The sequence below is a fragment of the Bombina bombina genome, chromosome 11 (assembly GCF_027579735.1).
Source record: "Bombina bombina isolate aBomBom1 chromosome 11, aBomBom1.pri, whole genome shotgun sequence".
Classification (NCBI taxonomy): Eukaryota; Metazoa; Chordata; class Amphibia; order Anura; family Bombinatoridae; genus Bombina; species Bombina bombina.
This window is the reverse complement of record NC_069509.1, coordinates 9,424,627-9,438,924: the sequence shown is the minus strand read 5'-3', so window position 1 is coordinate 9,438,924 and position 14,298 is coordinate 9,424,627. Positions and strand designations below refer to the sequence as shown.

The 14,298-nt window shown below is 47.3% G+C and overlaps 1 protein-coding gene across 1 annotated transcript in view; it reads right to left on the bottom strand.

The window, feature by feature from the left end:
* The window catches only part of MMP25 (matrix metallopeptidase 25), a 134,290-nt gene that overhangs the window by 117,802 nt on the left and 2,190 nt on the right, over positions 1–14,298 (bottom strand). The window contains exon 2 of the mRNA XM_053694646.1: positions 4,346–4,478. Coding sequence (XP_053550621.1) covers positions 4,346–4,478 — 133 coding nt within the window. The remainder of the gene's footprint in view (positions 1–4,345; positions 4,479–14,298) is intronic.

Here is a 14,298-nt window from a genome sequence, read left to right as displayed (position 1 = left end):
TTTATTAACCCCTAATCTGCCGCCCCCGCTATCGCTGACCCCTGCATATTATTATTAACCCCTAATCTGCCGCTCCGTACACCGCCGCAACCTACATTATACCTATGTACCCCTAATCTGCTGTCCCTAACACCACCGACCCCTATATTATATTTATTAACCCCTAATCTGCCCCCCACAATGTCGCCGCCAGCTACCTACAATTATTAACCCCTAATCTGCCGACCGGACCTCACCGCTACTCTAATAAATGTATTAACCCCTAAAGCTAAGTCTAACCCTAACACTAACACCCCCCTAAGTTAAATATAATTTAAATCTAACAAAATAAATTAACTCTTATTAAATAAATTAATCCTATTTAAAGCTAAATACTTACCTGTAAAATTAACCCTAATATATCTACAATATAAATTATAATTATATTGTAGAAATTTTAGGATTAATATTTATTTTACAGGCAACTTTGTATTTATTTTAACCAGGTACAATAGCTATTAAATAGTTAATAACTATTTAATAGTTACCTAGTTAAAATAATTACAAAATTACCTGTAAAATAAATCCTAACCTAAGTTACAATTAAACCTAACACTACACTATCAATAAATAAATTAAATAAAATACCTACAAGCATCTACAATTAAACCTAACACTACACTATCAATAAATTAATTAAATACAATACCTACAAATAAATACAATTAAATAAACTAACTAAAGTACAAAAAATAAAAAAGAACTAAGTTACAAAAAATAAAAAAATATTTACAAACATTAGAAAAATATTACAACAATGTTAAACTAATTACACCTACTCTAAGCCCCCTAATAAAATAACAAAGACCCCCAAAATAAAAAAATGCCCTACCCTATTCTAAAATTAAAATAGAAAAGCTCTTTTACCTTACCAGCCCTGAAAAGGGCCTTTTGCAGGGCATGCCCCAAAGAATTCAGCTCTTTTGCCTGTAAAAAAAAAACATACAATACCCCCCCAACATTACAACCCACCACCCACATACCCCTAATCTAACCCAAACCCCCCTTAAATAAACCTAACACTAAGCCCCTGAAGATCTCCCTACCTTGTCTTCACCACACCGGGTTCACCGATCGGTCCTGAGGAGCCTCCGAAGTCTTCATCCAAGCCCAAGCGGGGGGCTGAAGAGGTCCATGATCCGACTGAAGTCTTCATCCAAGCGGGAGCTGAAGAGGTCCATGATCCGGCTGAAGTCTTCTATCAAGCGGCATCTTCAATCTTCTTTCTTCCGGATCCATGTTCATCCCGCCGACGTGGAACATCCACCTTCACCAACGACTTCCCGACGAATGACGGTTCCTTTAAGGGACGTCATCCAAGATGGCGTCCCTCGAATTCTGATTGGCTGATAGGATTCTATCAGCCAATCGGAATTAAGGTAGGAAAATTCTGATTGGCTGATGGAATCAGCCAATCAGATTCAAGTTCAATCCGATTGGCTGATCCAATCAGCCAATCAGATTGAGCTCGCATTCTATTGGCTGATCGGAACAGCCAATAGAATGCAAGCTCAATCTGATTGGATCAGCCAATCGGATTGAACTTGAATCTGATTGGCTGATTCCATCAGCCAATCAGAATTTTCCTACCTTAATTCCGATTGGCTGATAGAATCCTATCAGCCAATCGGAATTCGAGGGTCGTCATCTTGGATGACGTCCCTTAAAGGAACCGTCATTCGTCGGGAAGTCGTCGGTGAAGATGGATGTTCCGCGTCGGCGGGATGAACATGGATCCGGAAGAAAGAAGATTGAAGATGCCGCTTGATAGCAGACTTCAGCCGGATCATGGACCTCTTCAGCTCCCGCTTGGATGAAGACTTCAGTCGGATCATGGACCTCTTCAGCTCCCGCTTGGATCAAGACTTCAGCCGGATCATGGACATCTTCAGCCCCCCGCTTGGGCTTGGATGAAGACTTCGGAGGCTCCTCAGGACCAATCGGTGAACCCGGTGTGGTGAAGACAAGGTAGGGAGATCTTCAGGGGCTTAGTGTTAGGTTTATTTAAGGGGGGTTTGGGTTAGATTAGGGGTATGTGGGTGGTGGGTTGTAATGTTGGGGGGGGTATTGTATGTTTTTTTTTTACAGGCAAAAGAGCTGAATTCTTTGGGGCATGCCCCGCAAAAGGCCCTTTTCAGGGCTGGTAAGGTAAAAGAGCTTTTCTATTTTAATTTTAGAATAGGGTAGGGCATTTTTTTATTTTGGGGGTCTTTGTTATTTTATTAGGGGGCTTAGAGTAGGTGTAATTAGTTTAAAATTGTTGTAATATTTTTCTAATGTTTGTAAATATTTTTTTATTTTTTGTAACTTAGTTCTTTTTTATTTGTTGTACTTTAGTTAGTTTATTTAATTGTATTTATTTGTAGGTATTGTATTTAATTAATTTATTGATAGTGTAGTGTTAGGTTTAATTGTAGATACTTGTAGGTATTTTATTTAATTTATTTATTGATAATGTAGTGTTAGGTTTAATTGTAACTTAGGTTAGGATTTATTTTACAGGTAATTTTGTAATTATTTTAACTAGGTAGCTATTATTAACTATTTAATAGCTATTGTACCTGGTTAAAATAAATACAAATTTGCCTGTAAAATAAATATTAGTCCTAAAATAGCTACAATATAGTTATAATTTATATTGTAGATATATTAGGGTTTATTTTACAGGTAAGTATTTAACTTTAAATAGGAATAATTTATTTAATAAGAGTTAATTTATTTAGTTAGATTTAAATTATATTTAATTTAGGGGGGTGTTAGGGTTAAGGTTAGACTTAGCTTTAGGGGTTAATAAATGTATCCGAGTAGCGGTGAGGTCCGGTCGGCAGATTAGGGGTTAATACTTGAAGTTAGGTGTCGGTGATGTTAGGGAGGGCAGATTAGGGGTTAATACTATTTATTATAGGGTTATTGAGGCGGGAGTGAGGCGGATTAGGGGTTAATACATTTATTATAGTAGCAGTGAGGTCCGGTCGGCAGATTAGGGGTTAATAATTGTAGGTAGGTGGAGGCGACGTTGGTGGCGGCAGATTAGGGGTTAATAAATATAATATAGGGGTCGGCGGTGTTAGGGGCAGCAGATTAGAGGTTCATAGGGATAACATAGGTTGCGGCGGTGTACGGAGCGGCAGATTAGGGGTTAAAAAATGTTAATAGAGTGGCAGTGATGTGGGGGCCCTCGGTTTAGGGGTACATAGGTAGTTTATGGGTGTTAGTGTACGTTAGAGCACAGTAGTTAAGAGCTTTATAAACCGGCGTTAGCCCAGAAAGCTCTTAACTACTGACTTTTTTCTGCGGCTGGAGTTTTGTCGTTAGATTTCTAACGCTCACTTCAGCCACGACTCTAAATACCGGCGTTAGAAAGATCCCATTGAAAAGATAGGATACGCAAATGGCGTAGGGGGATCTGCGGTATGGAAAAGTCGCGGCTGCAAAGTGAGCGTTAGACCCTTTCCTGACTGACTCTAAATACCAGCGGTAGCCCAAAACCAGCGTTAGGAGCCTCTAACGCTGGTTTTGACGGCTAACGCCAAACTCTAAATCTAGCCGTTAGGGTTTATTTTATAGGTAAGTATTTAGTTTTAAATAGGAATAATGTAGTTAATGATAGTAATTTTATTTATATTTATTTAAATTAGATTTAAGTTAGGGGGTGTTAGGGTTAGACTTAGGTTTAGGGGTTAATAAATTTAATATAGTGGCGGCGACGTTGTGGACGGCAGATTAGGGGTTAATAAGTGTTATGTAGGTGGTGGCGGTGTAGGGGGGGCAGATTAGGGGTTAATAAGTATAATGTAGGTGGCGGCGGTGTAGGGGATGGCAGATTAGGGGTTAATAAGTATAATGTAGGTGGCGGTGGGCTCGCAGCGGTTTAGGGGTTAATAACTTTATTTAGTTGCAGCGGGGTCCAGGAGCGGCGGTATAGGGGTAAAGCAGAGTATAGTATAGTGTGGGTGTTTAAAGACAGTTTACCAATAAAGCTGGGGAAAAGCCGAAGAGCAGCGAGATCGATTACTGTTAGTTAACAACAGTCCGCTGCTCATCACCCCGTACTTGATGTGCAGCTTTTTGACAGCTTTTTTGGTAACTTTGGAGAACGTATTCAGGTCCGCGGCATCGATGTTAGGCGAACTTAGGTGAGCGTATTGGTGCCGGCGAATGCAAGTTGACGGGTTGATAAATAGGGGCCTGTGTATATACTGTATATTCCCTGTAGGCCCTAACTGTGCTTTGCTAATGCCTATAGTGTGTCTATTTCCTGCAGCAGTGGCTAAATGTATACGTCTTGCTATGCCCAGATATGTACCCAGCTCTCCAGTTTCTCTCAGGCCAGCAAATCTCTGCATTGTTCTCACAGCCTCCTGCAGACCCTCTTTTGTCCTCTGCTGAGCCGAATAAGGGTCTGGTGCTGGAAGGTACCCGTATCTCGCGAGCCAGTCCTGCAATGATTATGGTTCAATAATTATTATAGTGAGGAATATCATATTAGTAAGTGATAACACCTGGTGCACTGTATATACCTATCATGTGACAGTCAACAGCCAATCACAGGCTTATATACATATATACACTTCTAACTCTTGCACATGCTTAGTAGGAGCTGGTACATATAACTATCATGTGACAGCCATCAGCCAATCACAGGCTTATATACATATATACACTTCCAACTCTTGCACATGCTCAGTAGGACCTGTTGCATATAACTATCATGTGACAGTCATCAGCCAATCACAGGCTTATATACATATATACACTTCCAACTCTTGCACATGCTCAGTAAGACCTGTTGCATATAACTATCATGTGACAGCCATCAGCCAATCACAGGCTTATATACATATATACAATTCCAACTCTTGCACATGCTCAGTAGGACCTGTTGCATATAACTATCATGTGACAGTCAACAGCCAATCACAGGCTTATATACATATATACACTTCCAACTCTTGCACATGCTCAGTAGGAGCTGGTACATATTACTATCATGTGACAGCCATCAGCCAATCACAGACTCATATACATATTTCGTATAACTTTTGCACATGCTCAGTAGGAGCTGGTGCCTAGTGCATATTCCTATCATGTGGCAGTCATCAGCCAATCACAGACTCACATACTGTTAGCTCTTGCACATGCTCAGTAGGAGTTGGTACCTGTTGCATATAACTATCATGTGACAGTCATCAACCAATCACAGACTGATATACATATATAATGTTAACTCTTGCACATGCTCAGTAAGAGTTGGTGCCTGGTGCATGTTATATCTTAATCAGGAAGTTTCATTTTGACTGTTATGTGCTTTTAATGGATTTGTGGAGACCAGAAGGGATGAAAACCCCCAGAACATGAGTACAGTGATTGAGCCTCTGACAATGTGCCACCTGCAATGGGTACAGCTGTATTGTCACACCTGGAATGTCACAGGTATTCCCATACAACCATAATATCACCGCGTGAGTACTGTGTTGCTGAGTATCCAAGGGGTTAATGGGAGTTTTCTCTCCCCACCAGTAGAAACTTAACTGTGACATTGATGCACAGACAACATTAGTTGGGACACACTGTGTCCAGGTGACATTATGTCCAGGACAACATCACAGCTGTCATATAAGTATAGCTGTTACAGCCTCTCTACAGGTCTGATGTCCACCCAGCAATGTGATGTAGACATGGCACTAGACAGGGACTGGAGCACAGAGTCTATTCCAGTGCCAGCTCCCAGGAACATCTGTGCCATTACACAGGGCAGCACCATGTATCTGAAGACATGTCGACCCATTCATGTGATGCAGACATGGCACTAGACAGCGATTGGAGCACAGAGTCTATTCCAGTGCCAGCTCCCAGGAACATCTGTGCCATTACACAGGGCAGCACCATGTATCTGAAGACATGTCGACCCATTCATGTGATGCAGACATGGCACTAGACAGCGATTGGAGCACAGAGTCTATTCCAGTGCCAGCTCCCAGGAACATCTGTGCCATTACACAGGGCAGCACCATGTATCTGAAGACATGTCAACCCATTCATGTGATGCAGACATGGCACTAGACAGCGATTGGAGCACAGAGTCTATTCCAGTGCCAGCTCCCAGGAAAATCTGTGCCATTACACCAGCAGCACCATGTATCTGAAGACATATCTACCCATTCATGTGATGCAGACATGGCACTAGACAACGACTGGAGCACAGAGTCTATTGCAGTGCCAGCTCCCTGGAACATCTGTGCCATTACACCGGGCAGCACCATGTATCTGAAAATATATCTACCTAGTCATGTGATGTAGACATGGCACAAGACAGCGACTGGAGCACAAAGTCTATTCCTGTGCCAGCTCCCAGGAACGTCTGTGCCATTACACTGGCAGCACCATGTATCTGAAGACATATCTACCCAGTCATGTGATGTAGACATGGCACTAGACAGTGACTGGAGCACAGAGACTATTGCAGTGCCAGCTCCCAGGAACATCTGTGCCATTACACCGGGCAGCACCATGTATCTGAAGACATATCTACCCAGTCATGTGATGTAGACATGGCACAAGACAGCGACTGGAGCACATAGTCTATTCCAGTGCCAGCTCCCAGGAACGTCTGTGCCATTACACCGGGCAGCACCATGTATCTGATGAAGCTCATATAGCTGTGAAATTGTTGTCCTTCAGCTCATCTTAATCAGACAGTAAAGGGACCATAACTGGTCGCTCCTCCCTGGCACATTTCACAAACATCAACACTTGTACAACAGATTGTTAAATATTTCTTACTGAGTGACAAAACATCCACAGGAACTTCTGTTGTGACATTTATAGCAACAGTGATCACACTGTACCAGCAGAAAAAGACACCATCTATTACACCTGTTACGTCAGACCGTGACCCTGCACCACTCTGTTACATCACCCTGCACCAGCAGAAGAAGACACCATCTATTACACCTAGTCTATCAGACCCTGACCCTGCAACACTCTATCACATCACCCTGCACCAGCAGAAGAAGACACCATCTATTACACCTATCATATCCTGCACTCTCTGATATCCTCCTGAACCCTCTCTCATATTCTCCTGCACTCTCTCTCTCATATTCTCCTGCACTCTCTCTCTCTCTCTCATATTCTCCTGCACTCTCTCTCTCTCTCTCTCATATTATCCTGCACTCTCTCTCTCTCTCTCTCTCATATTCTCCTGCACTCTCTTTCTCATATTCTCCTGCACTCTCTCATATTCTCCTGTACTCTCTCTCTCTCTCTCTCACACATCCTCCTGCACTCTCTCTCATATCCTCCTGCACTGTCTCTCTCACATCCTCCTGCGCACTTTCTCTCACATCCTCCTGCACACACTCTCTCTCACATCCACCTGCACTCTCTCTCTCTCATCCTCCTGCACACTCTCTCTCTCACATCCTCCTGCGCACTCTCTCTCACATCCACCTGCACTCTCTCTCTCTCATCCTCCTGCACACTCTCTCTCTCACATCCTCCTGCGCACTCTCTCTCACATCCTCCTGCACTCTCTCTCTCTCTCTCTCTCTCTCATATTATCCTGCACTCTCTCTCTCTCATATTCTCCTGCACTCTCTTTCTCATATTCTCCTGCACTCTCTCATATTCTCCTGTACTCTCTCTCTCTCTCTCTCACATCCTCCTGCACTCTCTCTCATATCCTCCTGCACTGTCTCTCTCACATCCTCCTGCGCACTTTCTCTCACATCCTCCTGCACACACTCTCTCTCACATCCACCTGCACTCTCTCTCTCTCATCCTCCTGCACACTCTCTCTCTCACATCCTCCTGCGCACTCTCTCTCACATCCTCCTGCACACTCTCTCTCTCACATCCTCCTGAGTAAGCATGAGTAAGGGGCTGTGACCCTGAAACATCACTATTCCTATGTGTAAATAAACTATTGAAAGTGCTGAAGACCTTGCTTTGTATTTATACATCCTCCTGCGCACTCTCTCTCACATCCTCCTGTGCACTCTCTCATCCTTCTGCGCACTCTCTCTCTCATCCTCCTGTGCACTCTCTCTCTCTCCTCCTCCTGCCACTCTCTCTCTCATCCTCCTGCCACTCTCTCTCTCATCCTCCTGCCACTCTCTCTCTCATCCTCCTGCCACTCTCTCTCTCATCCTCCTGCCACTCTCTCTCTCATCCTCCTGCACACTCTCTCTCACATCCTCCTGCACACTCTCTCTCACATCCTCCTGCGCACTCTCTCATCCTTCTGCGCACTCTCTCTCTCATGCTTCTGCGCACTCTCTCTCTCATCCTCCTGCCACTCTCTCTCTCATCCTCCTGCGCACTCTCTCTCTCATCCTTCTGCACTCTCTCACATCCTCCTGCACTGTCTCTCTCACATCCTCCTGCACTCTCTCTCACATCCTCCTGCACACTCTCTCTCACATCATCCTGCGCACTCTCTCTCACATCATCCTGCGCACTCTCTCTCTCATCCTCTTGCGCACTCTCTGTCTTATCCTCCTGCACACTCTCTCTCTCATCCTCTTGCGCACTCTCTCTCTCACATCCTCCTGCACTCTCTCTCACATCCTCCTGCACTCTCTCTCTCACATCCTCCTGCACACTCTCTCTCTCTCATCCTCCTGAGCACTCTCTCTCTCTCATCCTCCTGAGCACTCTCTCTCTCTCATCCTCCTGCGCACTCTCTCTCATCCTCCTGCACACTCTCTCTCACATCCTCCTGCGCACTCTCTCTCATCCTCCTGCACACTCTGTCTCTCATCCTCCTGCGCACTCTCTCATCCTCCTGCGCACTCTCTCTCTCTCTCACATCCTCCTGCACTCTCTCTCACATCCTCCTGCACACTCTCTCTCACATCCTCCTGCACACTCTCTCTCACATCCACCTGCACTCTCTCTCTCTCTCATCCTCCTGCGCACTCTCTCTATGTGATCCAGAAACATCGCTATTCCTATGTGTAAATAAACTATTGAAAGTGCTGAAGACCTTGCTTTGTATTTATACATCCTCCTGTGCACTCTCTCATCCTTCTGCGCACTCTCTCTCTTATCCTCCTGCGCACTCTCTCTCTCATCCTCCTGCACACTCTCTCTCACATCCTCCTGCACACTCTCTCTCACATCCTCCTGCGCACTCTCTCATCATTCTGCGCACTCTCTCTCATCCTCCTGCGCACTCTCTGTCTTATCCTCCTGCACACTCTCTCTCTCATCCTCCTGCGCACTCTCTCTCTCACATCCTCCTGCACTCTCTCTCTCATCCTCCTGCGCACTCTCTCTCTCACATCCTCCTGCGCACTCTCTCTCTCATCCTCCTGCACACTCTCTCTCTCATCCTCCTGCACACTCTCTCTCACATCCTCCTGCGCACTCTCTCTCATCCTCCTGCACACTCTCTCATCCTCCTGCGCACTCTCTCTCTCAACCTCCTGTGCACTCTCTCTCTCATCCTCCTGTGCACTCTCTCTCTCATCCTCCTGCACTCTCTCTCTCATCCTCCTGCATTCTCTCTCTCATCCTCCTGCACTGTCTCTCTCACATCCTCCTGCGCACTCTCTCTCACAGCCTCCTGCGCACTCTCTCTCACATCCTCCTGCGCACTCTCTCTCTCATCCTTCTGCGCACTCTCTCTCTCCTCCTCCTGTGCACACTCTCTCTCTCATCCTCCTGCGCACACTCTCTCTCTCACATCCTCCGGCACTCTCTCTCTCTCATCCTCCTGCACACTCTCTCTCTCACATCCTCCTGCACTCTCTCTCTCTCATCCTCCTGCGCACTCTCTCTCATTCTCCTGCGTACTCTCTCTCTCATCCTCCTGCGCACTCTCTCTCACATCCTCCTGCCCACTCTCTCTCATTCTCCTGCGCACTCTCTCACTCTCATCCTCCTGCGCACTCTCTCATCCTCCTGTGCACTCTCTCTCTCAACCTCCTGTACTCTCCCTCTCCCATACCCTCCTGCACTCTCCCTCTCCATACCCTACTGCACTTTCTCATACCCTCCTGCACTCTCATGCATCCTCCTGCACTCTCTCTCACACCCTCCTGTACTCTCCCTCTCCCATACCCTCCTGCACTCTCCCTCTCCATACCCTCCTGCACTCTCTCATACCCTCCTGTACTCTCCCTCTCCCATACCCTCCTGCACTCTCCCTCTTCATACCCTCCTGCACTCTCTCATACCCCCCTGCACTCTCATGCATCCTCCTGCACTCTCTCTCTCACACCCTCCTGTAATCTCCCTCTCCCATACCCTCCTGCACTCTCTCTCACACCCTCCTGCACTCTCCCTCTCCCTCTCCCATACCCTCATGCACTCTCTCTCACACCCTCCTGTACTCTCCCTCTCCCATACCCTCTTTTACTCTCCCTCTCCCATACCCTCTTGTACTCTCCCTCTCCCATACCCTCCTGCACTCTCCCTCTCCATACCCTCCACATTTCACAAACATCAACACTTGCACAACAGATTGTTAAATATTTCTTACTGAGTGACAAAACATCCACAGGAACTTCTGTTGTGACATTTATAGCAACAGTGATCACACTGTACCAGCAGAAAAAGACACCATCTATTACACCTGTTACGTCAGACCGTGACCCTGCAACACTCTATCACATCACCCTGCACCAGCAGAAGAAGACACCATCTATTACACCTAGTCTATCAGACCCTGACCCTGCAACACTCTATCACATCACCCTGCACTCTCTCTCTCTCTCTCTCTCTCTCATATTCTCCTGCACTCTCTCTCTCTCTCTCTCTCTCTCTCATATTATCCTGCACTCTCTCTCTCTCTCTCTCTCATATTCTCCTGCACTCTCTTTCTCATATTCTCCTGCACTCTCTCATATTCTCCTGTACTCTCTCTCTCTCTCTCTCTCTCTCTCACATCCTCCTGCACTCTCTCTCATATCCTCCTGCACTGTCTCTCTCACATCCTCCTGCGCACTTTCTCTCACATCCTCCTGCACTCTCTCTCTCTCATCCTCCTGCACACTCTCTCTCTCACATCCTCCTGCGCACTCTCTCTCACATCCACCTGCACTCTCTCTCTCATCCTCCTGCACACTCTCTCTCTCACATCCTCCTGCGCACTCTCTCTCACATCCTCCTGCACTCTCTCATCCTCCTGCACACTCTCTCTCTCACATCCTCCTGCGCACTCTCTCTCACATCCTCCTGCACACTCTCTCTCACATCCTCCTGCGCACTCTCTCTCACATCCTCCTGCACACTCTCTCTCACATCCTCCTGAGTAAGCATGAGTAAGGGGCTGTGACCCCGAAACATCACTATTCCTATGTGTAAATAAACTATTGAAAGTGCTGAAGACCTTGCTTTGTATTTATACATCCTCCTGTGCACTCTCTCATCCTTCTGCGCACTCTCTCTCTCATCCTCCTGCGCACTCTCTCTCTCATCCTCCTGCACACTCTCTCTCACATCCTCCTGCACACTCTCTCTCACATCCTCCTGCGCACTCTCTCATCATTCTGCGCACTCTCTCTCTCATCCTCCTGCGCACTCTCTGTCTTATCCTCCTGCACACTCTCTCTCTCATCCTCCTGCGCACTCTCTCTCTCACATCCTCCTGCACTCTCTCTCTCATCCTCCTGCGCACTCTCTCTCTCACATCCTCCTGCGCACTCTCTCTCTCATCCTCCTGCACACTCTCTCTCTCATCCTCCTGCACACTCTCTCTCACATCCTCCTGCGCACTCTCTCTCATCCTCCTGCACACTCTCTCATCCTCCTGCGCACTCTCTCTCTCAACCTCCTGTGCACTCTCTCTCTCATCCTCCTGTGCACTCTCTCTCTCATCCTCCTGCACTCTCTCTCTCATCCTCCTGCACTCTCTCTCTCATCCTCCTGCACTGTCTCTCTCACATCCTCCTGCGCACTCTCTCTCACACTCACAGCCTCCTGCGCACTCTCTCTCACATCCTCCTGCGCACTCTCTCTCTCATCCTTCTGCGCACTCTCTCTCTCCTCCTCCTGTGCACACTCTCTCTCTCATCCTCCTGCGCACACTCTCTCTCTCACATCCTCCGGCACTCTCTCTCTCTCATCCTCCTGCACACTCTCTCTCTCACATCCTCCTGCACTCTCTCTCTCTCATCCTCCTGCGCACTCTCTCTCATTCTCCTGCGTACTCTCTCTCTCATCCTCCTGCGCACTCTCTCTCACATCCTCCTGCCCACTCTCTCTCATTCTCCTGCGCACTCTCTCACTCTCATCCTCCTGCGCACTCTCTCATCCTCCTGTGCACTCTCTCTCTCTCAACCTCCTGTACTCTCCCTCTCCCATACCCTCCTGCACTCTCCCTCTCCATACCCTACTGCACTTTCTCATACCCTCCTGCACTCTCATGCATCCTCCTGCACTCTCTCTCACACCCTCCTGTACTCTCCCTCTCCCATACCCTCCTGCACTCTCCCTCTCCATACCCTCCTGCACTCTCTCATACCCTCCTGTACTCTCCCTCTCCCATACCCTCCTGCACTCTCCCTCTTCATACCCTCCTGCACTCTCTCATACCCCCCTGCACTCTCATGCATCCTCCTGCACTCTCTCTCTCACACCCTCCTGTACTCTCCCTCTCCCATACCCTCCTGCACTCTCTCTCACACCCTCCTGCACTCTCCCTCTCCCATACCCTCCTGCACTCTCTCTCACACCCTCCTGTACTCTCCCTCTCCCATACCCTCTTGTACTCTCCCTCTCCCATACCCTCTTGTACTCTCCCTCTCCCATACCCTCCTGCACTCTCCCTCTCCATACCCTCCACATTTCACAAACATCAACACTTGCACAACAGATTGTTAAATATTTCTTACTGAGTGACAAAACATCCACAGGAACTTCTGTTGTGACATTTATAGCAACAGTGATCACACTGTACCAGCAGAAAAAGACACCATCTATTACACCTGTTACGTCAGACCGTGACCCTGCAACACTCTATCACATCACCCTGCACCAGCAGAAGAAGACACCATCTATTACACCTAGTCTATCAGACCCTGACCCTGCAACACTCTATCACATCACCCTGCACTCTCTCTCTCTCTCTCTCTCTCTCTCTCTCATATTCTCCTGCACTCTCTCTCTCTCTCTCTCTCTCTCTCATATTATCCTGCACTCTCTCTCTCTCTCATATTCTCCTGCACTCTCTTTCTCATATTCTCCTGCACTCTCTCATATTCTCCTGTACTCTCTCTCTCTCTCTCTCTCTCTCTCTCTCTCACACATCCTCCTGCACTCTCTCTCATATCCTCCTGCACTGTCTCTCTCACATCCTCCTGCACACTTTCTCTCACATCCTCCTGCACTCTCTCTCTCTCATCCTCCTGCACACTCTCTCTCTCACATCCTCCTGCGCACTCTCTCTCACATCCACCTGCACTCTCTCTCTCTCATCCTTCTGCACACTCTCTCTCTCACATCCTCCTGCGCACTCTCTCTCACATCCTCCTGCACTCTCTCTCTCTCATCCTCCTGCACACTCTCTCTCTCACATCCTCCTGCGCACTCTCTCTCACATCCTCCTGCACACTCTCTCTCACATCCTCCTGCGCACTCTCTCTCACATCCTCCTGCACACTCTCTCTCACATCCTCCTGAGTAAGCATGAGTAAGGGGCTGTGACCCCGAAACATCACTATTCCTATGTGTAAATAAACAATTGAAAGTGCTGAAGACCTTGCTTTGTATTTATACATCCTCCTGCGCACTCTCTCTCTCATGCTTCTGCGCACTCTCTCTCTCATCCTCCTGCCACTCTCTCTCTCATCCTCCTGCCACTCTCTCTCTCATCCTCCTGCCACTCTCTCTCTCATCCTCCTGCGCACTCCCTCTCTCATGCTTCTGCGCACTCTCTCTCTCATCCTCCTGCCACTCTCTCTCTCATCCTCCTGCCACTCTCTCTCTCATCCTCCTGCCACTCTCTCATCCTCCTGCGCACTCTCTCTCTCATGCTTCTGCGCACTCTCTCTCTCATCCTCCTGCCACTCTCTCTCTCATCCTCCTGCACACTCTCTCTCTCATCCTTCTGCACTCTCTCACATCCTCCTGCACTGTCTCTCTCACATCCTCCTGCACACTCTCTCTCACATCATCCTGCGCACTCTCTCTCACATCATCCTGCGCACTCTCTCTCTCATCCTCTTGCTCACTCTCTGTCTTATCCTCCTGCACACTCTCTCTCTCATCCTCTTGCGCACTCTCTCTCTCACATCCTCCTGCACTCTCTCT